At 44.3% G+C, this 26,400-nt stretch overlaps 1 protein-coding gene across 1 annotated transcript; it reads left to right on the forward strand.

The window, feature by feature from the left end:
* The first annotated feature begins 316 nt into the window (after positions 1-316).
* Positions 317-25,594, forward strand: UBE2R2 (ubiquitin conjugating enzyme E2 R2). Its single transcript, XM_069747557.1, has 5 exons — positions 317-2,626; positions 22,198-22,284; positions 22,671-22,768; positions 23,118-23,252; positions 24,027-25,594. Exons 1-5 carry the CDS (start codon positions 2,450-2,452, stop codon positions 24,244-24,246), a joined length of 717 nt encoding a protein of 238 aa, XP_069603658.1. The 5' UTR covers positions 317-2,449; the 3' UTR covers positions 24,247-25,594.
* The last annotated feature ends 806 nt before the right edge of the window (positions 25,595-26,400 follow it).

Consider the following 26,400-nt stretch of genomic DNA (forward strand, 5'->3'; position numbering starts at 1 on the left):
CGGAATTTTCATGAAATGACATCGACATTGGTGAAAAAACCGCAGCCAATATGTTAAGTGTGAACATGGCATCAGTCTGTTGTGCTGTCCCATGGACTATTGCAGGTGAGTTTCTTCTGCAGTGACCCCTGACAAGGCTGGGGTGGGATGCAGTGTGGGGGGCACATAGTATTATCCCTGCTCCCCAGTACTGGATGACGTCACAGCCCTGACACACTACAGTCACCCTGTGTCATCAGACCGAGCGCCGACTCTGGCCACGCCCCCTTCCTGCACAGCCCATTATCCTTCCCTTCTGGGCGGGGCCGTGACGTCACCACACCCTGTGACATCACAAAAGGAACTAGCAGCGCCTCGCTTGGCTGTACAGCCGGGAGACCGGAGAGTGAAGCGCTCCGGACGTCGTAACCGGCCCCGCTCACCCGCAGGAGGAAACGGCTCAGTGCTGAGGGCCCGTCTGCCCTTACTGCAGCTAGAGCCGGGCGGCCGCACACTCCAGGCCGGGGATTACAGTAAGGCCTCTTTATCCTACACACAGAGAGAAGCCGCCCAGGGGCCCCACAGGAGCAGAGTGAGGCCTAGGAAGCGAGGGGGCCCCTGAGTGCAGCCTGAGAGCCCCGGAGGGGACAAGACTGGCTGCTGCCCCTAATACCACCCGCAGCAGGCTGGGCCCAGGAGCTGACACTCGCTGGAGACAAAGGGGCCCTATAACCCCTCTACCACAAGGCTGGGCCCAGGAGCTGGCCCTCAGCATAGACAAAGGGGCCTTATAACCCATCCCCCACAAGGCTGGGCCCAGGAGCTGGCCCTCAGCATAGACAAAGGGGCCCTATAACCTTATAACCCCTCTACCACAAGGCTGGGCCCAGGAGCTGACACTCGCTGGAGACAAAGGGGCCCTATAACCCCTCTACCACAAGGCTGGGCCCAGGAGCTGGCCCTCAGCATAGACAAAGGGGCCTTATAACCCATCCCCCACAAGGCTGGGCCCAGGAGCTGGCCCTCAGCATAGACAGAGGGGCCTTATAACCCATCCCCCACAAGGCTGGGCCCAGGAGCTGGCCCTCAGCATAGACAGAAGGGCCTTATAACCCATCCCCCACAAGGCTGGGCCCAGGAGCTGGCCCTCAGCATAGACAGAGGGGCCTTATAACCCATCCCCCACAAGGCTGGGCCCAGGAGCTGGCCCTCAGCATAGACAAAGGGGCCCTATAACCTTATAACCCCTCTACCACAAGGCTGGGCCCAGGAGCTGGCCCTCAGCATAGATAAAGGGGCCTTATAACCTTATAACCCATCCCCCACAAGGCTGGGCCCAGGAGCTGGCCCTCAGCATAGACAAAAGGGCCTTATAACCCATCCCCCACAAGGCTGGGCCCAGGAGCTGGCCCTCAGCATAGACAAAAGGGCCTTATAACCCATCCCCCACAAGGCTGGGCCCAGGAGCTGGCCCTCAGCATAGACAAAAGGGCCTTATAACCCATCCCCCACAAGGCTGGGCCCAGGAGCTGGCCCTCAGCATAGACAAAAGGGCCTTATAACCCATCCCCCACAAGGCTGGGCCCAGGAGCTGGCCCTCAGCATAGACAGAGGGGCCTTATAACCCATCCCCCACAAGGCTGGGCCCAGGAGCTGGCCCTCAGCATAGACAAAGGGGCCCTATAACCTTATAACCCCTCTACCACAAGGCTGGGCCCAGGAGCTGGCCCTCAGCATAGATAAAGGGGCCCTATAACCTTATAACCCATCCCCCACAAGGCTGGGCCCAGGAGCTGGCCCTCAGCATAGACAAAGGGGCCTTATAACCCCTCTACCACAAGGCTGGGCCCAGGAGCTGGCCCTCAGCATAGACAAAAGAGCCCTATAACCTTATAACCCCTCTACCACAAGGCTGGGCCCAGGAGCTGGCCCTCAGCATAGACAAAAGAGCCCTATAACCTTATAACCCCTCTACCACAAGGCTGGGCCCAGGAGCTGGCACTCAGCATAGACAAAAGAGCCCTCTAACCCCTCCCCCACACAACTTTGGGCCCAAGAGTTGGCAGAGACAAAGGGGCCCTATAACCCATCCCCCACAATACTGGGCCCCAAGATCTGATACTTGCTGGAAACAAAGGGGCCCTATAACCCCTCCCCCACAAGTCTGGGCCCAAGAGCTGGCACCTGGCAGAGACAAAGGGGCCTTATAACCCATACCCCACAAGACTGGACACTTGCTGGAAACAAAGGGGCCCTTTAACCCATCTCCCACAGAACGCTGGACCCAGGAGCCAGGACATCTATAACCCTATAGACTTCTATCAGAGTGGGCCCAAGAGCTGACGCTCGTTCTGGACTGTGCTCGTGCCTCCTTCTGCAGGACGTCTGTCTCCAGAGCTGACGCTCGCTAAGTACGAGGGGGCCGGTACGTGGTGCAGGACTGCTCGGTGATCTGCCCGTTCTCTCCGCCATGGCGCAGCAGCAGATGACCAGCTCGCAGAAGGCGCTGATGCTGGAGCTGAAGTCACTGCAGGAGGAGCCGGTGGAAGGTTTCCGTATCACCCTGGTGGATGAAAGTGACCTGTACAACTGGGAGGTGGCCATCTTTGGGCCTCCCAATACCCTCTATGAGGGGGGGTACTTTAAGGTGAGTCTGGCCCGGTGCTGCGGAGTGTAAGACCGGGAATAATGGTTGTCACTTATATGGTTATCGCTGTAATATTCAATTCTGGCCATTTGTTTACATCCCAAACAGTTGGGGAAATGCTGCTGAAGCCAGGTGGCATACGTGTACCCGTAAGGACGGGGCAGAGGTCACCTGGCAGAAGATGGCTTTGTGCCCATGTGACGTCGCAGGGCAATGGGCCACAGCAGCACAGAACGTGTAGCCCTGGACGTCTGTGTCATAGCCAAGACTCGGACGTCCTGTACTGATACGTGGGCAGGACACACGGCTGCATGCCACGGCACAGGAGAGGTTGGGGTCCGCCATATGCTGCAAAGTAATCGCCCAATAATCGTGCAAATGTCTGATGTGGCCTCAGCTTTTCTGTCTGTTCATCGTAGTTTGCAATATTCTGTGCAAAATCCCAAGTGTCCGAATGTCAACTATAGCCTAAGGGATCATCAGTCTACAGCTGTTGTAGTACTACAACTCCCAGCATTTCCTGACAAAGCAGGATGAAAGTTGATTTCAGGTAGCAACGACACCGCAATAATGCAGAAAGAATAGTGTCCTTTTGTTTTTCTATTTTACCGCATGGTAGACTTGAGGCGTCGCCTGTTCCGCCAGCCCTCAACAAATTTGCGTTTTTGTAAATTGGTGCATTACTCACCAGTGACCAGCAGTATGCTAGGACTTGTGGTTCCACAACAGCTGCAGATCCCTCCCTCTAGGAGGCAGTGGGGTCAATCCAAGGATCTTCTCGTAGAAAACAATCCATAAAATGCAGGCAGCGCTAGCTCAGAAATAGTCATCAACACTTTTGGTAGGAGGCACTGGTGTTGGGGTAATGTCATATCTGTACAATTCATAACTCCATGATAGAAATGCTCAGGCTGCTCTAGGGATGTGCGGTGCCTATTGTGCTGGAGACACTTCTTACTTTTGCCCAACTACTGGTTATCTGTTGGAATCTTATTGGCTATACACATGGGATCACTTTGCGGGCTTGCTCACACGGGCATGAGAGAATCCCAGCACAGGTGTGAAGAAGACGGAGAACTGCGCGAGTCAGATGACATCAGAGTGCAGTCAAATGTTTCACTTGCACCCATAGACGAGAATCATCATCGGATGCATGAGAAAGTAATCGCTGCCCTGCCCCATAGTATAACATTGCGCCAAGTACTATCTGATAAAACATCGTATAGCTCTGGGCCGTGTTATGCGGCAGCGTGAGCGAGCCCTAAAGCTGTGTTCAGGTGGATGTATTTTAAGGTCTGTATTCCATGAGCTAACCGTGAGACTCCTAACCTGATTTCAAATAAAACTCCATGCTGCAGTGTAAAGTAACGTGGTGTTATAGTTTTAATCCTACATCCAGTTTATCAGATATATTGTTGCTGACCATCCATAGGCAAGTCTGACTTGTGAAGGGCGATAAGCCCAGAATAGGATGTAATGTTAAAATTCTTGAACAGAGAAAGTGTATTTGTTCTTGAATGAAAATCTCCATAGATGACACTGCATGCAGCTTTCTGAGTGATGCAAGATACGTGATTGTTGAGCACCTTCCCCCACCCCTCTCACTGATTAATCAGATATTTGTATATATTTTATTACTGTGTATTCCCCATGTAACACATGCATGCTTCATTCCCCCTGATCTGTACTTTTGTGCATCCAGGCTCCCTGTAAAATGGTGGGGACCGAGCTGGATGTGCGCAGCGTGCTGTAGGGAGAACATGCTGTGCATGTAGGAACAGGCTTCAGAGTCCTGCACACGGCAGATGTTGTGTCCCGGGGCTCACTCCTGATGTATGGGGCTCTGATCATCGCCCTGTCTGACGGCTATACCGAGAAATGCAACGCTGCAGTGTAAGCTGCGGGCACTGACCGTGATTGGGTGCGTCATGCAAAAAAAAAAATATATATATCACACCAGAATTTTTAGGCAAGTTGTATTTTAGAGCATTATTTTTATTATTGATCAACCACTATGTTCTCAATCAACCCAAAAGACTCCAGAAATATCAAAACTTAATATTTTTGGAAGTTTAGATTTGGCTATCTGTTGGTGTAGGTAACGATTACTGTGCAGAATTATTAGGCAACTTAAAAACAAATCTATTCCCATCTCACTTGTTTTTTCACTAGGTAAACCAATATAACTGCACAAAATTTAGAAATAAACATTTGACATGCAAAACAAAACCCCCAAAAATTAGTGACCTATATAGCCCCCTTCCTTTATGATGACACTCAGCAGCCTCCATCCATAGATTCTGTCAGTTGCTTGATCTGTTTACGATGAACATTGCGTGCAGCAGCCACCACAGCCTCCCAGACACTGTTCCCAGAGGTGGACTGTTCTCCCTCCCTGTAGATCTCACATTTTACGAGGGACCACAGGTTCTCTATGGGGTTCAGATCAGGTGAACAAGGGGCCATGTCATTATTTTTCCTTCTTTGAGACCTTTACTGGCCGGCCACGCTGTGGAGTAGTTGGAGGCATGTGATGGAACATTGTCCTGCATGAAAATCATGTATTTCCTGAACGGTACCGACTTCTTCCTGTACCACTGCTTGAAGAAGTCGTCTTCCCGAAACTGGCAGTAGGTCTGGGAGTTGAGCTTCACTCCATCCTCAACCCGAAAAGGTCCCACAAATTCATCTTTGATGATCCCAGCCCATACCAGTACCCCACCTCCACCTTGCTCACGTCTGAGTTGGAGTGGAGCTCTCTGCCCTTTACTGATCCAGCCTCTGGCCCATCCATCTTGTCCATCAAGAGTCACTCTCATTTCATCAGTCCATAAAACCTTTGAAAAGTCAGTCTTAAGATATTTCTTGGCCAAGTCTTGACGTTTTATCTTATGTTTCTTGTTTCTCGTTTTTTCAGCCTTCCTTACTTTGGCCATGTCCCTGAGTATCGCACACCTTGTGCTTTTTGTTACTCCAGTAACGTTGCAGCTCTGAAATATGGCAAAACTGGTGGCAAATGGCATCTTGGCAGCTTCACGCTTGATTTTCCTCAATTCCTGGGCAGTTATTTTGCGCCTTTTTTGCCCAACACGCTTCTTGCGACCTTATTGGCTATTTGCCATAAAATGCTTGATCGGTGATCACACTTCAAAAGTTTGGCAATTTCAAGACTGCTGCATCCCTCTGCAAGACATCTCACAATTTTGGACTTTTCAGAGCCCATCAAATCTCTCTTCTGACTCATTTTGCCAAAGGAAAGGAAGTTGCCTAATAATTAAGCACACCTTATATAGGGTTTTGATGTCATTAGACAACACCCCTCCTCATTACAGAGATGCAAATCACCTGATTTACTTAAAGGGAACCTGTCACCCCCAAAATCGATGGTGTGGTAAGCTCACCGTCATCAGAGGCTTATCTACAGTATTCTGTAATGCTGTAGATAAGCCCCCGATGTAACCTAAAAGAGGTTAGATTATACTCACCCAGGGGCGGTCCTGCTCCGATGGGTGTCTCAAGTCCAGAACAGCGCCTCCCATCTTCATTCCATGACGTCCTCTTCTGGTCTTCACACCGCGGCTCCGGTGCAGGCGTACTTTGTCTGCACTGTTGAGGGCAGAGCAAAGTACTGCAGTGTGCAGGCGCTGGGCCTCTCTGACCTTTCCCTGCGCACTGCAGTACTTTGCTCTGCCCTCAACAGGGCAGACAAAGTGCGCCGGAGCCGCGGCGTGAAGACCAGAAGAGGACGTCATGGAATGAAGATGGGGGGGGCCCCGGAGCAGACCTGAGGCACCCGTTTGACCAGACCGTAGCGGCACGGCCCCTGGGTGAGTATAATCTAACCTCTTTTTCTTCTCTTTCAGGTTACATTGGGCGCTTATCTACAGCATTACAGAATGCTGTAGATAAGCCCCTGATAACGGTGAGTTTACCTCACCATCGATTTTGGGAGTGACAGGTTCCCTTTAATTGGTAGTTGGCTCTCAAGCCTGAACAGCTTGGAGAGTAGGACAACATGTAGAACAAGTATCATGTGATCAAAATACAACTTGCCTAATAACTCTACATGCTGTGTGTGTTAAAAAAAAAAAAAAAAAAATCTCTTCTATATAATTGTCTAAGGGTCACTTCTTTTTGTCGCGGCCTCTGTCATGGAAATCCAAGTCGCTGATTGGTCGTGGGCATTTTGCCACAACCAATCAGTGACTGGCACAGTCCGGCGGTAAAATGGCCGCTCTTTCCTCCCCGCAGTCAGTGCCCGCTCCATACTCCCATCCAGTCAGTGCCTCACACAGGGTTAATGCCAGCGTTACCAGAGCCCGGTGTAACGCACTCCATTAATGCAGCTATTAACCCTGCGTATGCAGCATCAATAGTAAAAAGATCTAATGTTACAAATAATAAAAAAAAGGTTATTCTCACCCTCCGATGTGTGCGGTGTCCTCGGCAGTGCAAGCGGCAGGTTCCAGTGCCAAGGATGCTATGTGAGAAGGACCTTCCATGACGTCACGGTCATGTGACCGCGACATCATCACAGGTCCTGCCTGGGACCGGAAGCTGCCGCGTACACCGCACACAGGCAACAGGACTACAAGGGGCCTACGGAAGGCGAGTATATGTTTATTTTTTTATTTTAAGTCTTTTTTTTTATTCTGCTACATACGTGTCTGGGCAATATACTACGTGGCTCTGTGCTGTATACTACGTGGCTGGGCAATATACTACGTGGACATGCATGTTCTAGAATACCCTATGCGTTAGAATCGGGCCACCATCTAGTATATATATATTTTCTAATTATGCCAATATAGGGGGTGTCACTGCACCCATGTAGACCCTCACCCCCACCACTTAACAATGAGCTGATTGTCCTGGGGAAAGTAAAGGTAACTAGGGAATAATTTGGTGCATCTGTGTCAGTTACACAAAATTACACTCGTCTGCACACTTTATTTTCATGGGATTTTGCAAATTGAAAGGGTCATTCCCACTTTATACAGTGTGTGGCATTTACTCTAGCAATATGTGGGACCCCTCTGATGCCCAGTCATGTTTCCTCTGCACAGCAGTGCTAGTGCAGGGAACCTCAGCGTGGCCCTGTTTATGTGAATGGGGATCTACTGCGGAGTGCTCTGCTGTGCAGAAAAAGAAAAACTTTCAAAAAGGGTGAGCCGCTGTAATCTGGTGACCCAGGGCCCTTCATTTTCAGGCTGGATCCCCTCGCTGATAATAAAGGGATGGCCTATCCCAGCAGGCCCTAGGATGGGGAATGTATCAGTGGTGTGCGACGCTGCAGCCTGTGCTCAGTTACCATCCACCACTGTCCTTGTACAGGGCCGGCCGTGCCCAGATACCGCCCCAGTCTGTAATCCTAATCTGCAGTTTGGCTGCTTCTGGGTGACAAGGCTCCTATCTGAGCTGCCAGCACTGTCACTTCCACAATTTGGCTAGGTTTGTGCACAACCTCTAGAAAAAGGACCCTAATCCCTCCTTTGAACCGAGCCACCCATCTCCCCCCCCACCTAACTAGGCAATGTGACCATTGTGGAGTGAGTGGGGTTACTAGGGAGGGTTTTGTTTAGGTGAAAATGTGATGTCAGCTGTGCACTACATTCTGTGAATAATGAGGTCAGATGGAAGGAATATGATGTGCCTGCTACCTGTGGGTTTCCCCACCCTCTGGCATCCATATTTGCTGGCCGTGTGATACAGCAGAGCCGATGGAGTCTATTACACAGCGATTTGACGAGTGAGTCAGCGACAGACAACGTCTTGTGACGTTAGACCTGCGTGTCTTTCTGGAATGGCCGGTTTTCTCTAAATCTCTGATCCTACGCATCTCAACATGCAAGAGTAAGCAGTGCTGTCTATTAGAGCTCCCAGATAAAATTAAGCCCCCAGGTTTCAGTTTCTGGTCAGACTTAGAAATTTGCCATTCAGATGGCTAGGGAAAGTTGGGAACTTTTTTTTTTTTTTTTTTTTTAGAAGTTGACAGTGACCAGCAACTTTAGATTCTGTGAGGCTGATATTGACCAAAGCATGCAAGTGAAATGACCTGGATCTGAGGTCTCTGATCCCTCCCACTGCTTCTGAAATTACCCGGATTGGAGGTTTCTGATGGCACAAAGGGTAAAAAAAAACTCTCGCTCTCTCGTCACCCAGCGCTCATATACTGTGTGTAAGTATTCAGCAGATGTGTGGGGAAAGCTGGGTGACGTGAATGATTTTGGGGTCTTGCCAAGCTTTCCAAGAAACCTTTGTTTTCATTATAGAGGAGACCAGATGAGTGGTCTCTGTGCCAGAAGTCCGAGCTTTCCATGGTGCCGTAGCCCTGGCACTCGCCGTTCATATACGCTATGTGGGGTCATCAGATTCAGTCCTTCATCCCTGTACAAATCTTATATTAAGTCTGACAGGACAGCTGACCCTGTGAGGCTGGGGCCCTGCTGATAACTGCTTGTTACTTGTTTGCTGTGAACATGGTCACCCTGTTTACCTTCTGTTCCACATTCCCTGGCAGTGGCCCTCGGTGGGTCACCTGATGACCGCTTATTCTCCGAAATGAGGACAGCCGTGTTGACTCAACAAGTGGACTTATGTCTTTTGGTTAAGAGACTCTTCAGCTTTATGTAGTTCTTATCTATAGTAGGGGGGGGGGGAATCTATTTGTTTCTGAATTTTGCAGCAATCTTTTGATTTGTTTTGGAAATCCTTTTAAAAGTTGCACATGTTGTCTTAATCCGACAATCTGAAAACTTTGTCAGACTCCTCTTTTAACCTAGGTACTTGTTACTTATATAGCGCCATTAATTCCTCAGTGTTTTTACAGACACTTTCATCGCTGTCCCCATAGGGGTTCATAATCTACATTTCCTATCAGTATGTCTGTGGAGTGTGGGAGCAAACACGGGGAGAACATACAAACTCCTAGCCGATGTTGCCTTTAGTGGGATTTGAACCCAGGACTGAAGTGCTGCAGTACTAACCACTTGGTCACCATGCTGCCCCAGGTAGTGACTAAAACAGGATGGGGGGGGAGGGGAGCAAAATGTAGATTTAATCTTGTGGGTAAGCAAAGGTGTCAAGGAATATTAGTATAAGGCCATGTGCGCACGTTCAGGATTTTTCACGTTTTTTTCGCGTTTTTTCGCTATAAAAACGTGAAAAAAACGCTTACATATGCCTCCTATTAATTACAGTGTATTCCGCATTTCTAGTGCAAATGTTGCTTTTTTTTCCATGAAAAAATCGCATTGCGGGAAAAAAGCAACATGTTCATTAAAAATGCGGAATTGCGGGGATTCCGCACACCTAGGAATGCATTGATCTGCTTACTTTCCGCATGGGGCTGTGCACACCATGCGGGAAGTAAGCAGATTATGTGCGGTTGGTACCCAGGGTGGAGGAGAGGAGACTCTCCTCCACGGACTGGGCACCATATAATTAGTAAAAAAAAAAAAAGAATTAAAATAAAAAATAGTCATATACTCACCCTCTGATGGCCCCGGTGTCTTCCCGCCTCTCTGCGCTGCATGCTGCCGCTTCTGTTCCTATAGATGGTCTGTGTGAAGGACCTATGATGATGTCGCGGTCCTGTGATTGGTCGCGTGACCGCGACGTCATTGAAGGTCCTGCACACACATGCCATCTATAGGAATGGACGCCGCTGAGGAGATCGGCTGTCTGCAGGGTGAGTATAAATATTTTTTTATTTTTTTTTATTATTTTTAAACATTCTATTTTTTACTATATATGCGGCTTCATCTATAGTAAAAAGTTGGTCACACTTGTCAAACACTGTTTGACAAGTGTGACCAACCTGTCAGTTTTCCAAGCGATGCTACAGATCGCTTGAAAAACTTTAGCATTCTGCAAGCTAATTTTGCTTGCAAAATGCTAAGAAAAACGCAAAAAAAAACCAAAACGGATTTCTTGCAGAAAATTTCCGGTTTTCTTCAGGAAATTTCTGCAAGAAATCCGGACGTGTGCACATACCCTAAAAAAAGGAAAGCATGAGTAAGCAATAAAAAAACATGTGTAGATATAGATATATATATATACAGTACAGACCAAAAGTTTGGACACACCTTCTCATTTAAAGATTTTTCTGTATTTTCAGGACTATGAAAATTGTACATTCACACTGAAGGCATCAAAACTATGAATTAACACATGTGGAATTATATACGTAACAAAAAAGTGTGAAACAACTGAAAATATGTCTTATATTCTAGGTTCTTCAAATTAGCCACATCTTGCTTTGATAACTGCTTTGCACACTCTTTGCATTCTCTTGATGAGCTTCATGAGGTAGTCACCGGGAATGGTCTTCCAACAATCTTGAAGGAGTTCCCAGAGATGCTTAGCACTTGTTGGCCCTTTTGCCTTCACTCTGCGGTCCAGCTCACCCCAAACCATCTCAATTGGGTTCAGGTCTGGTGACTGTGGAGGCCAGGTCATCTGGCGTAGCACCCCATCACTCTCCTTCTTGGTCAAATAGCCCTTACACAGCCTGGAGGTGTGTTTGGGGTCATTGTCCTGTTGAAAAATAATAATAATAATAATAATAATTTTATTTATATAGCGCCAACATATTCCGCAGCGCTTTACAAATTATAGAGGGGACTTGTACAGACAATAGACATTACAGCATAACAGAAATACAGTTCAAAACAGATACCAGGAGGAGTGAGGGCCCTGCTCGCAAGCTTACAAACTATGAGGAAAAGGGGAGACACGAGAGGTGGATGGTAACAAATGCTATAGTTATTCGGACCGGCCATAGTGTAAGGCTCGGGTGTTCATGTAAAGCTGCATGAACCAGTTACCTGCCTAAGTATGTAGCAGTACAGACACAGAGGGCTAATACTGCATAAAGTGTATGAGAACATGATGCGAGGAACCTTTTTTTTTTTTTTTTTTTTTTTTTTTATTATAAATAGGCCACACAGGGATCGTTAGGTTAATGCATTGAGGCGGTAGGCCAGTCTGAACAAATGAGTTTTTAGGGCACGCTTAAAACTGTGGGGATTGGGGATTAATCGTATTAACCTAGGTAGTGCATTCCAAAGAATCGGCGCAGCACGTGTAAAGTCTTGGAGACGGGAGTGGGAGGTTCTGATTATTGAGGATGCTAACCTGAGGTCATTAGCGGAGCGGAGGGCACGGGTAGGGTGATAGACTGATACCAGGGAGGAGATGTAGGGTGGTGCTGAGCCATGGAGTGAAAAATAAATGATGGTCCAACTAAACGCAAACCCGATGGAATAGCATGCCGCTGCAAGATGCTGTGGTAGCCATGCTGGCTCAGTATGCCTTCAATTTTGAATAAATCCCCAACAGTGTCACCAGCAAAGCGCCCCCACACCATCACACCACCTCCTCCATGGTTCACGGTGGGAACCAGGCATGTAGAGTCCATCCGTTCACCTTTTCTTCGTCGCACAAAGCCACGGTGGTTGGAACTAAAGATCTCAAATTTGGACTCATCAGAGCAAAGCACAGATTTCCACTGGTCTATTGTCCATTCCTTGTGTTCTTTAGCCCAAACAAGTCTCTTCTGCTTGTTGCCTGTCCTTAGCAGTGGTTTCCTAGCAGCTATTTTACCATGAAGGCCTGCTGCACAAAGTCTCCTCTTAACAGCTGTTGTAGAGATGTGTCTGCTGCTAGAACTCTGGGTGGTATTGACCTGGTCTCTAATCTGAGCTGCTGTTAACCTGCGATTTCTGAGGCCGGTGACTCGGATAAACTTATCCTCAGAAGCAGAGGTGACTCTTGGTCTTCCTTTCCTGGGGCGATCCTCATGTGAGCCAGTTTCTTTGTAGCGCTTGATGGTTTTTGCCACTGCACTTGGGGACACTTTCAAAGTTTTCCCAATTTTTCAGACTGACCTGACCTTCATTTCTTAAAGTAATGATGGCCACTCGTTTTTCTTTACTTGGCTGCTTTTTTTTTTTTTCTTGCCATAATACAAATTCTAACAGCCTATTCAATACGTCTTTTAACTGACCTGAGATATAAGAGAATGGCCTCCCCATACAGATAACAATCCAGCATCTGTTGGTTGTACACTATAGCTGACAACTTGCTGTATCAGCCACGATCAGTATTTGCACCTTCTAAATCTGTTTAACCCCTTAGATGCTGCTGTCAATAGTGACTACATCATTATAAATGGTTAACAAAGTGTGGGGGCTTCTTCTTTATCCCAATTGGTGCCCTCAGATCATGATTTTGTTGTCCTGATGTTTGCGATGGCAATTCATTACCAAATAGCGGCCTTAGAGTCTGACGGCTGTAGTAATCTGTTTAGAAGTTAGCAACATTTAGGTGGTAAAAATACACATTTTCATTTCTGTCATGCCACTTTGCATTAATTCCTGTAAAGCACCTGAAGGGTTAATAAACTACCTGACAGCAGTTTTCAATATGTCAGGGGGTGCTGTTTTTAAAATGGTATCACGTTTAGGGGTTTCCCAATATATGGGACCCCTAAAGTCACTTCAAACATGGATATGTCCCTAAAAAAATAAATGTGGTAAATTTCTTTGAAAAAATGAAAAATTACTGCTACATTTTTAAACCTCCTAAAATGCTAACAAAATAAAAGAACATTTTACAAATGATGCTGATGTAAAGCAGACATGTGGGAAATGTTATTTAATGGTTTGCTGTTGTATGACAATCTGGATTAAAGGGATAATCATTCAAATTTAGACAATTGCTAATTTTTTAACATTTTTCTCAATTTTTTTTATATTTTTTATAAATAAACACAAAAAATATTGAACTAAATTTACAATTATCATAAAGTAAAATGTGTCACGAAAAAACAATCTCAAAATCACTGGGATTTGTTGACGCGTTGCAGAGTTATTACCACATAAAGTGACACTGGTCAGATTTAAAAAATTTGGCTCGGTCACTAAGGGGTTAAAATGACGTCCTCAGGTCACATGCCCCTGGCTTTTGTTGGCAAATATTTTGGCAGGAGATAAAGTTTCTCAGTCTAGGGAAGCAGTGAAACCTTGGGAGGAATGATATTGTAAAGGTGCCCATACCAGCCACGCTTACCAAGCTCCGTCGTACAAGCAACGACTTCTAGTTGACCCTGACCATTTTCACAGCCATCTGATGTGTATAAAGACCAGGGCTGTGGAGTCGGTATAAGATACTCCGACTCCTAAAATACATAATAAATTGGGTTCAGTAGTACAATACTGTAAAAGTTATGAAATGTCCTGTAAATGTCTGTTCTGTTCCTGATCTAAGGCGCTCTGCTTTTAATTGAGATGAATCTGTGCTGCACTTTATGCACATGCTCAGTAGTTACCAGGGCTGGGGAGGCGGAGTTGAGATGAATCTGTGCTGCACTTTATGCACATGCTCAGTAGTGACCAGGGCTGGGAAGTTGGAAACTGATGCATCATGAGTTGGGGGTTTGGCTTGCAAACTCCACATCCCTGCATGAAGCGATTGTCTGCGAGAATCGGATCACACTCGTCAATGGGTGCGAGAAAAAAAAATCACTCGACACACAGCATTTGTGTGATGTACCGATTTATTTATTTTTTTTTTTTAATGCACAAGTCTCAATGTCATGCTCCCTACATATAGTAATCTAGCACCCTTTACTGCCTTTCATGTGCCACTAAAGGGTGTTTAGTCTTATGTAACCTAACAAAAAAAAAAGTGTTTAAAAAAACAAAACGGGTCTCCCCAATTTTTGATAACCTGCCAAGGTAAAGCAGACAGCTGCGGGCTTATATTATCTGTCTGGGAAGGTCCCTGTTTATTGGGCCCTTCCCAACCTAAAAATACAATCCCGCAGCTGCCCTAGAATTGGCACATCACATGAGATGCATCAATTCTGGCGCTTGACACCAATTGCCCTGGTGTGATGGCAAACTAACCCGAGATTTAAAAACAAAAACCTATATACACAAAGAATGTATTTGAATGAATACTCTCCCACACAGTTCTTGTTTCACCAACTATTTTTTATTTTTAAAATGAGCAGTTCAGGGAATCCGCTGCAGCCTACAAGTGGATACCTGGGGGAAAAAAAAAGAAAAATAAGGCCCCTTTCACTCATTCATTTTTTTGCCATCAGTTGCAATCCGTCGAATTTTGAAAAAAAAAAAAACAAAAAAACGGATCCAGCGACTAATGCTGCCGGATCCGTGTGGGTTTTTTTTTTCTTCTTATAGACTTGTATTTGCGACGGATGTTCTCAAGTTTCATCCGTCATTCACCAGATCAGTTCGAAAATTTTGTCCGGCGGCCGAAGACCGAAAAACGGACAGCGACTGCTCCGTCGCAGTCCATCGTTTGCTAGAATGGAAGCCTATGGCACCGGATCCGTCAAATGATGGAATCCAGCAACTGATTCCGTTTTTTTTTTTTTTTTTTTTTAACTGAGCATGTTCCGTTACAGTTGGCCAGATCCGCTAGTCAGATCCATCCAAAAAATGGATCTGTTGCATCAGTTTTTCACAATCTGCGACAGATCCGTTGAGCCAACAGATTGTGACTGACTGCAAAAAACTGATTTCATAAGCTAAAAAAGGTGAATGTTTATATGTAGCGGTCCTGTGACATTATCAATCATTTTATCTCTATCATTTTATCTACATGGTTATATAAGACTAGATGGTGGCCCGATTCTAACACATCGGGTATTCTAGAATATGTATAGTAGTATATAGCACAGCCCATGCGGTATATAGCACAGCCCATGTGTGTGTGTATATATACTGTATTTTAATTTTGGGGTAAATGGTTTAACTTCACATGTGGTATGTACAGTATGTAAAAGATCATGTTATCGCATTGTATACTCCATGCATGTGAGGAAGAAAATCGCATACTTGGATTGCACTCGCATTACACAATAAAAACCGATTTCCCTCTGACAACTGTCGGGGCTACAATGTGTTGGTCATCCTTGTGTACTAGATCTCGGCACACCGAGCTCGATCTGCTGATTTCTCACCAGGGCTGTGGAGTCTGTAACCTAAACCACTGACTCTGGCTCCTCAGTTTCCCTGACTCCACAGAACTGGTCACTACTGAGCATGTTCATAAAGTGCAGCACAGATTCATCTCAACTAAAAAATAAAATCATTTAAAAAAAAAAAAAAAAAAAAACTATAGAGTTTAAAAAGCTACTAGGATACAAAATTTTGTAAACGCGGATATCAAGAAATGTATTGACACATAACACATTGGTGTACCTAAAAAGGCAACCATGTAAATGGTAATAGACAGACAACAGTAGCAAATAAATATAATTATCCAACTATTCAATAGGCGTGTTATCCTGAGTATGAATAATCATAGATCCAATGAATGACTAGCACACACAGTAGAACATAACTATCCAAGAGAATCTATTATGTTAACTCTTTTTACTCTTTGTGCTGTGTATGTGGCCTATTGATTTAATACATACTAATATAGCAATAATTGTCTCCACAGCCAATAAGCACACACATCGCCATAAATAAATATACTAAACATGCACAATGTTTTTACATTAATATGCAATTCCAACAGTATTTAGTAATAGATTTATATATTACCTGTAGTCACGGTGCATGCAAGAGTGGGGGTATTGAGCAGCCTCGACGCGCGTTTCACCTCAAATCCGCTGTAAGTGGCTAAACGCGTATCAGGGCTGCTCTATACCCCCACTCCTGCATGCACCATGACTACAGGTAATAAATGTCTATTACTCAATACTTTTGGAATTAAATATGCACAATGTGTTTATATTATCTTTTTGGACTAAATAGCTTTGTTCTGAGGGGATTATATTTGTTTTAGAAGACTATTAGATGCTCCAAGTCAAATAAAAGCCAAGATCCTTAGATTAGGGATAGAACAGGCATTTATAGGACATTTCATAACTTTCTCAAATTATGAAAAATTGTACAGCACATCCTTCATTTATCTACTGTGCCAAATTTATTCTATATTTTGGGAGTCTGAGTCTCCCCTTTTTTTATGGACTCCACAGTCCTGGTCATCGCACAGGTTGAACAGAGACTAGTCACAAGGGCAGAATTATGCAGCAGGACAGCACGGTGGTTCAGCGGTTAGCACTGTTGCTTTGCTGCGCTGGGTTCAAATCCCACCATGGACAACATCTGCAAGGAGTTTGTATGTTCTCCCCGTGTCTGCGTGGGTTTCCTCCGAGTTCTCCGGTTTCCTCCCTCATTCCAAAGACATACTGATAGGGAATTTAGATTGTGATTTAATGAATATACGTTTTAAAGAGGAGCTCTTCTCTTGTTAAGAAAATTGACTTTAAAGCTTATCCCAGAGCTTCCCCGATACTGCCGTATTTCTCGTGCGAGAGTCACATTGTAACACTCGTACTGGCTGTCGGCTCTCCTGACCTGAGCTTGACAGCTGCATAGTAATCCGTCATGCTCGGGGTCAGGAGAGCTGCCGGCCAGTCCATGCAGTACGATGCGATTCTCTAACAAGAAATACAGCAGTGAGTCTCTGCCCTTACAAAGATATGTTTTTGGAGTGGACCATGTGAAATTTCTGTATGCAGTCCACCTGGGCGTTTCTTCAGCTTCTTCTCTGGTGGGCTACTTGCTATAGTTTTTGTTGATCTCCTGCTGATAAAACCTATTTTTATCACTAGGGGACTAGTAAATCTGCTGCCATTTAAATAATCCATTTTCATGTGCTCACCCCCACCACTGACAGCTTTCTTCCTATGCACAGCGTACACCGTGAGCAGACAATTGGTGGCATGGGTTGGGGCATAGAGTTCAGCATTCCAGGAACTGATGGGGGGAAAAAAGTGTGTATATACGTGGTATATCTCGATTTTTCAAAACCGTTTGATACCGTGCCGCACAAGAGGTTGGTACACAAAATGAGAATGCTTGGTCTGGGGGAAAATGTGTGTAAATGGGTTAGTAACTGGCTTAGTGATAGAAAGCAGAGGGTGGTTATAAATGGTATAGTCTCTAACTGGGTCGCTGTGACCAGTGGGGTACCGCAGGGGTCAGTATTGGGACCTGTTCTCTTCAACATATTCATTAATGATCTGGTAGAAGGTATACACAGTAAAATATCGATATTTGCAGATGATACAAAACTATGTAAAGCAGTTAATACAAGAGAAGATAGTATTCTGCTACAGATGGATCTGGATAAGTTGGAAACTTGGGCCGAGAGGTGGCAGATGAGGTTTAACAATAGTAACATAGTAACATAGTAACATAGTTAGTAAGGCCGAAAAAAGACATTTGTCCATCCAGTTCAGCCTATATTCCATTATAATAAATACCCAGATCTACGTCCTTCTACAGAACCTAATAATTGTATGATACAATATTGTTCTGCTCCAGGAAGACATCCAGGCCTCTCTTGAACCCCTCGACTGAGTTCGCCATCACCACCTCCTCAGGCAAGCAATTCCAGATTCTCACTGCCCTAACAGTAAAGAATCCTCTTCTATGTTGGTGGAAAAACCTGCTCTCCTCCAGACGCAAAGAATGCCCCCTTGTGCCCGTCACCTTCCTTGGTATAAACAGATCCTCAGCGAGATATTTGTATTGTCCCCTTATATACTTATACATGGTTATTAGATCGCCCCTCAGTCGTCTTTTTTCTAGACTAAATAATCCTAATTTCGCTAATCTATCTGGGTATTGTAGTTCTCCCATCCCCTTTATTAATTTTGTTGCCCTCCTTTGTACTCTCTCTAGTTCCATTATATCCTTCCTGAGCACCGGTGCCCAAAACTGGACACAGTACTCCATGTGCGGTCTAACTAGGGATTTGTACAGAGGCAGTATAATGCTCTCATCATGTGTATCCAGACCTCTTTTAATGCACCCCATGATCCTGTTTGCCTTGGCAGCTGCTGCCTGGCACTGGCTGCTCCAGGTAAGTTTATCATTAACTAGGATCCCCAAGTCCTTCTCCCTGTCAGATTTACCCAGTGGTTTCCCGTTCAGTGTGTAATGGTGATATTGATTCCCTCTTCCCATGTGTATAACCTTACATTTATCATTGTTAAACCTCATCTGCCACCTTTCAGCCCAAGTTTCCAACTTATCCAGATCCATCTGTAGCAGAATACTATCTTCTCTTGTATTAACTGCTTTACATAGTTTTGTATCATCTGCAAATATCGATATTTTACTGTGTAAACCTTCTACCAGATCATTAATGAATATGTTGAAGAGAACAGGTCCCAATACTGACCCCTGCGGTACCCCACTGGTCACAGCGACCCAGTTAGAGACTATACCATTTATAACCACCCTCTGCTTTCTATCACTAAGCCAGTTACTAACCCATTTACACACATTTTCCCCCAGACCAAGCATTCTCATTTTGTGTACCAACCTCTTGTGCGGCACGGTATCAAACGCTTTGGAAAAATCGAGATATACCACATCCAATGACTCACCGTGGTCCAGTCTATAGCTTACCTCTTCATAAAAACTGATTAGATTGGTTTGACAGGAGCGATTTCTCATAAACCCATGCTGATATGGAGTTAAACAGTTATTCTCATTGAGATAATCCAGAATAACATCCCTCAGAAACCCTTCAAATATTTTACCAACAATAGAGGTTAGACTTACTGGCCTATAATTTCCAGGTTCACTTTTGGAGCCCTTTTTGAATATTGGCACCACATTTGCTATGCGCCAGTCCTGCGGAACAGACCCTGTCGCTATAGAGTCACTAAAAATAAGAAATAATGGTTTATCTATTACATTACTTAGTTCTCTTAGTACTCGTGGGTGTATGCCATCCGGACCCGGAGATTTATCTATTTTAATCTTATTTAGCCGGTTTCGCACCTCTTCTTGGGTTAGATTGGTGACCCTTAATATAGGGTTTTCATTGTTTCTTGGGATTTCACCTAGCATTTCATTTTCCACCGTGAATACCGTGGAGAAGAAGGTGTTTAATATGTTAGCTTTTTCCTCGTCATCTACAACCATTCTTTCCTCACTATTTTTTAAGGGGCCTACATTTTCAGTTTTTATTCTTTTACTATTGATATAGTTGAAGAACAGTTTGGGATTAGTTTTACTCTCCTTAGCAATGTGCTTCTCTGTTTCCTTTTTGGCAGCTTTAATTAGTTTTTTAGATAAAGTATTTTTCTCCCTATAGTTTTTTAGAGCTTCAATGGTGCCATCCTGCTTTAGTAGTGCAAATGCTTTCTTTTTACTGTTAATTGCCTGTCTTACTTCTTTGATAAATGTAAGGTTATACACATGGGAAGAAGGAATCAATGTCACCATTACACACTGAATGGGAAACCACTGGGTAAATCTGACAGGGAGAAGGACTTGGGGATCCTAGTTAATGATAAACTTACCTGGAGCAGCCAGTGCCAGGCAGCAGCTGCCAAGGCAAACAGGATCATGGGGTGCATTAAAAGAGGTCTGGATACACATGATGAGAGCATTATACTGCCTCTGTACAAATCCCTAGTTAGACCGCACATGGAGTACTGTGTCCAGTTTTGGGCACCGGTGCTCAGGAAGGATATAATGGAACTAGAGAGAGTACAAAGGAGGGCAACAAAATTAATAAAGGGGATGGGAGAACTACAATACCCAGATAGATTAGCGAAATTAGAATTATTTAGTCTAGAAAAAAGACGACTCAGGGGCGATCTAATAACCATGTATAAGTATATAAGGGGACAATACAAATATCTCGCTGAGGATCTGTTTATACCAAGGAAGGTGACGGGCACAAGGGGGCATTCTTTGCGTCTGGAGGAGAGAAGGTTTTTCCACCAACAAAGAAGAGGATTCTTTACTGTTAGGGCAGTGAGAATCTGGAATTGCTTGCCTGAGGAGGTGGTGATGGCGAACTCAGTCGAGGGGTTCAAGAGAGGCCTGGATGTCTTCCTGGAGCAGAACAATAATGTATCATACAATTATTAGGTTCTGTAGGAGGACGTAGATCTGGGGATTTATTATGATGGAATATAGGCTGAACTGGATGGACAAATGTCTTTTTTCGGCCTTACTAACTATGTTACTATGTTACTATATGTATGTGTGTTTTTATTTTTTCTATTTTTGTTATATCCTCTTAAGTGTTATTAATCCTATAGAGCTGTCAGCCCGTGCCTCTGACCCCCTCCGTGTTGATGATGTGCCAGTGTGGCCTTGGCTCTGGCCTTGTGAAGTTGGTCTTGGGTTGCCATGTGCTGACAGAGCTGCAAGCAATAAATAGCCTGGCAGGGAGCCCATGGCTGGAGTAATCTGCCTGTTTCTACCTTGTCCATTCAATGACCCCAAGGTTAACCGTTTAGTTGCAGATGGGCTGCAGTTTAGTTGTACATGGGGCATGGGTCTATGAATGGGTCACAGTCGCTGATCTTGCAGTACCTGGATGCTGCATGTAATGAAGTGATGCATCCGCTCTGTTTTGTGCACAACTTTACTGAAAGTGTCTCTCGGTGCACGCAATACTGGCGTATTGCTGCTATACACCCAATCTGCTGAAGTCCTACCACTGTGCTTGGTCATTGACTATATGACCAATATATCAGCTGATGTGTTCCTGTACAAGTGCACTCTCAGATGAACCGAGTGTGCATGTGAATGAAGGGCTGATAGAGAGGGGGGCGAACTGTTTTTAGACCTACACATAAATGTGCCGCAGTTCGACCCATAACCTATTCACAATTGGACTTCATTTTGTACACACGTGCTTAACCCTTAGCGACTTGTGATGAATACATTTGTCTCAGGTTGCGTGCGTGTGAATCGAGTGGGCTCTTTAAGTTGTGGTGGGTACTGGCTGTTATACAGTGTACACCTGCCTGTAACAGCAGCGACTGTAGCTAGCTCTGGTTGCTGCTAGTTAAAGATTTTAAATGCTTCTGTCAATCTGACCCCGAAATGAAAAGGGACGTTCACAACAGAGTGGTACTGATGGGTTATCGTAGGAGCTTGGGTGTTTTCTAAAGTTCCCAAACCAGTAATAATGTTACTCGGTGAAGGAGACTGTAATATATACTTATATATATTGCAATACTAGGGTTAGTTTCTGCAGGTTCAATATCACTCACACTCTCTCACACTGTGTAGTTATAGCAGAGCTGTTGTGTATCATTACAAACACTTCCAGATTTCATCTGACAGCAGTCAGTGTGAAGTGAGCGCTGACAGCACTGGGATATAAGATATAGGCGGTTTTGTGATGATTCGTGACTCTGATGTACAACTCCCACCCAAAAAGGAGAAACCATGGTGGAAATATATTTGGGGTGTTTTTTATCTTTGTATGCAAATTATTTGACCTGATCTGCCATAAGTTCTTTGGACTCTGATGTTCAGAGGTGATGCACACAACTACCCTGCTCCATGCAGGGACTGGCAGAACTCCTGTTATTTTACAACTACAAGTTGCTGATTCCAATTAGGACATTACCTGGCACTGTATATATCAAACGGAAATTATTCTTAAAGTATTCTCGGGAACCTCCGTGTCTATCGTTATAAATAATTAACACCTCCAGTGCTTCCATGTACTGATCAACCTTGTTTCTTCTTTTGCAGGCTCACATAAAATTCCCCATAGACTATCCGTATTCTCCTCCAACTTTCCGTTTCTTAACAAAGATGTGGCATCCCAATATATACGAGGTAAGGCAAATCTGTAAACATTGCAGTTTTTGCACAGGCTTTTACTTCCCGTTTCTGTTAGCTTTGCCGTAGAGACTGGAACAGAGCCAACAGAGCAGTCACATTCATTAAGTTTAGAAGCTAAGTACGTTATAGGCATCGTCCTCAGAAAATCAAACCATTGTTTATCGATCCTGGAGAGGAGGGGGAAGAGATTACTCTCGTGTATTTTTATCTTACAGATAGACCGCCTCACTCTCCCTTCCTTCAGGCTTGGAGTTCCACTGGATGTTGGAGTTGTCCAAAGAAAGGGAGAGTGAAGTGGCGCTTGTGTTTTTATAAGAGGAGATTGTGTGATGTGATAAATCCCTGGGGGGGTCTCTACTGACTTTATTCAGTTTTTTTAGAATGGCGATGTCTGCATCTCTATCCTTCACCCACCTGTAGATGACCCACAGAGTGGAGAGCTGCCTTCAGAGAGGTGGAACCCCACCCAAAACGTCAGGTAAGCGTAATGGTGAAATACTTGTAAAATAAGAAGGCTTTATTGTAATAGGGCAGTGGTCCCCAACTCCAGGCCTCGAGGGCCGCCAACAGTGCAGGTTTTCAGGATTTCCTTAGTATTGCACAGGGGTTGGAATCATCACCTATGCAGATGATCACATTACCACCGATGCAATACTAAAGAAATCCTGAAAACCTGCACTGTTGGCGGCCCTCGAGGCCTGGAGTTGGCGACCCCTGTAATAGGGTCTCAGTCACACAGCTGTTGTGTGGCCCCCTTTTACTGTCTGTATATATGACTACTATGCCACCTGTATACCAAACAGTCATCCCATCGTCTCTCCTCCCAGGACTATCTTGCTGAGTGTGATCTCACTGCTGAATGAACCAAACACTTTCTCCCCGGCCAATGTAGATGCTTCTGTAATGTTCAGGAAATGGAGGGACAGTAAAGGAAAAGACAAGGAATATGCAGAAATCATAAGGTGAGTTGTCTCTACCAACAGTGAGGCTGCTGTCTATATAAAGAGACTTCCATCGCCGTACATTTTTATCAATACAGAGAATTAAAGTAGTTCTGTTCTTGTGCATAGGAGCAGTATTATAGTAGTTATTCTTGTATATAGGGGGCAGTATTATAGTAGTTATATTCTTGTACATAGGGGGCAGTATTATAGTAGTTATATTCTTGTACATAAGAGCAGTATTATAGTAGTTATATTCTTGTACATAGGGGCAGTATTATAGTAGTTATATTCTTGTACAAGGGGCAATATTATAGTAGTTATATTCTTGTACATAGGAGGCATTATTATAGTAGTTATATTCTTGTACATAGGAGCAGTATTATAGTAGTTGTATTCTTGTACATAGGGGCAGTATTATAGTAGTTATATTCTTGTACATAGGAGCAGTATTATAGTAGTTATATTCTTGTACATAGGGGGCAGTATTATAGGCGTTATATTCTTGTACATAGGGGGCACTATTATAGGCGTTATATTCTTGTACATGGGGGCAGTATTATAGTAGTTGTATTCTTGTACATAGGGGACAGTATTATAGTAGTAATATTCTTGTATATAGGGGCAGTATTATAGTAGTTATATTCTTGAACATAGGAGTAGTATTATAGTAGTTGTATTCTTGTACATAGGGGGCAGTATTATAGTAGTTCTTGTATATAGGAGATGGGTATTGGATGTAATTGATTTCTTAGTTTTACAACATTTGTGTCCATCTATTGTCCTTCTACACAGGAAACAAGTGTCGGCGACTAAAGCAGAAGCAGAGAAAGATGGCGTGAAAGTTCCCACCACCTTGGCAGAATATTGCATTAAAACCAAAGTGCCTTCTAGTGACAACAGCTCAGACTTACTTTACGACGACTTGTATGATGACGACATAGACGATGAAGATGAGGAGGAGGAGGATGCCGACTGTTATGATGATGACGACTCCGGAAATGAAGAGTCTTGATGCTCTCAATCACGTGTGCTTGTTCTCTTTCCTTTCTCACGGCCTGACCCTTAGACCCTCCTGCGCTCTTGTTCCTCGGCCTCTCCTGCTGCCCCTCCTCCCTTGCTGACTCAGGCCACAAATGGAGTAGTGTCGGCCTGGCAAGCGTTCTGCTGGGCCCGAGCTATAGGATATAAAGAGACCAGTCTTCTGCCGTATAGCGCAGGGGCACACTTGGATTTTTTTTTTTTCGTTCTCCATTTCTATGGACCTATCAAGGCAAATACAAAGGGATGGAAAAAAAACAAAAACAAACTGCACCACACAGAATTTCTGAAATTCTCGCTGCCGACCTGCAAGCGTCGGTGCTAAACTATTCTTTACTTTTTAATTTCCTACAAATCACTTCTCTTTCCTGTTTATATACCTTTAAGCGATATTTGAAATAAGGAAAAGGCAAAAAAAATAAATAAAAAAAGAAACCATAAAAAAACAAAAGGAGAAAAAAAAATACAACAAAAAAAAATCACAAAACTGACAGTTTGACTTGTTTGGTTCACGTTTCAACCTGCGTGGATGCTTTCAGCCAGAGCAATGTCCCTTTTCTGCTAATTTCCTTTGTCCAGAGGGCCTCTGGTTTTATTTTTGGGTTAATTTTGAGGTTTTTGTTTTTTAATATATTTTGTAGCTTTTTACCCTCCTCCCTTACAACAGACTGGAGTATTCACATAAGGGTTATGCCAAGGTCTAGCTCCAGTGATCATCTGTGTTCCATGTTATGTTTACCTCAGCCAGACCATCACCCCTCGCCCCACGATGCCTCGTCTCGACCTCACGAAAAAAAACTAAACACAAATCTGTGATAAGGCTGCATTTCCAACATGGTGTCTCTGCAGAGGCGGAGAGCGCTCACTACTACTAGTACTGCTGCTGCTGTTTGTGCTGATGGCTTTTTGTGATGTTATTAAAGGTTTGAAAAAATAAAAATAAAATATATAGATATATATATACTGTATATATAAAGCTATAAAAGAAGCAGAGTATAGAACAGAAGATGCCTTTTTTTTGGTTTGCGGCACAATTTTCAGCACCGTGTTGTTACTACATCCTTTAGGCTACCCAGGAGATGTTTGTGTGCAAGAGGTCATGGCTTTGCAAATTGTTTTATTTAGTTTCTTATTGACTTTTTAGAATTTTGTTTTTTGACTATATAATATATTTTATGTTTCTCCCCACCCCTCCCTGTGTATCGCCGGCGCTCATGTCATCTCAACAGTTGCGGGGCACTTGTGGTATGTTTGTATGTGGGTGTCTATCACTGTTAAGCAGAAGAGGACTAAATAATAAAGTTAAAAAGCGGAAAAAAAAAGTGATCGAGACTGATGCTCTTTTTCAATCCTGCAGGACCGAGGGCAGATAAATGTGAGTTGTGATTGCAACTGGTCTGTCGGTCACATAACAATTTAGATGTTGGCATTTTTCATGTTTTGCTGCCTCGCAACCTGGAATTTCACTTTTTTTATTTTTTTATTTAAAGGGTTTGTGTCAGTTCATGTAAAGAACATGCCTGCAACTGTGAATATTTTGGCTTTCTTTTTACTGTGACACAAGCAACAAATCAGACAAAACTGAAAACTTGTGTACGTAACTATTCACCCCCCAAAAGTCAGTACTTTGTAGAGCCTCCTTTTGTGGCAATTCTAGCTCCAAGACGCTTTAGATAAGTCTCTGAGCTTTCCACATCTTGCCACTGGGATTTTTGCCCATTCCTCAAGGCAAGTGTGTTCCAGCTCCTTCAGGTTAGATTGTTTCCTCTAGTGAACAGCAATCTTCACGTCTGACCACATATTCTCTATTGGATTAAGGTTTGTGTTTTCACTAGGCCACTCCAAAACATTTACCGTATATACTTGAGTATAAGCCGACCCCCTAATTTTGCCACAAAAAACTTGGAAAACTTATTGACTCGAGTATAAGCCTAGGGTAGGAAATGCAGCAGCTACCGGTAAATGTCAAAAGTAAAAATAGATACCAATAAAAGTAAAATTAATTGAGACCTCAGTAGGTTGTGTTTTTGAATATCCATATTGAATCAGGAGCCCCATATAATGTTCCATAAAGCTTATGATGGCCCCATAAGATGCTCCATATTAAAATATGCCCCGTATAATCCTG

The sequence above is a fragment of the Ranitomeya imitator genome, chromosome 1 (assembly GCF_032444005.1).
Source record: "Ranitomeya imitator isolate aRanImi1 chromosome 1, aRanImi1.pri, whole genome shotgun sequence".
Classification (NCBI taxonomy): Eukaryota; Metazoa; Chordata; class Amphibia; order Anura; family Dendrobatidae; genus Ranitomeya; species Ranitomeya imitator.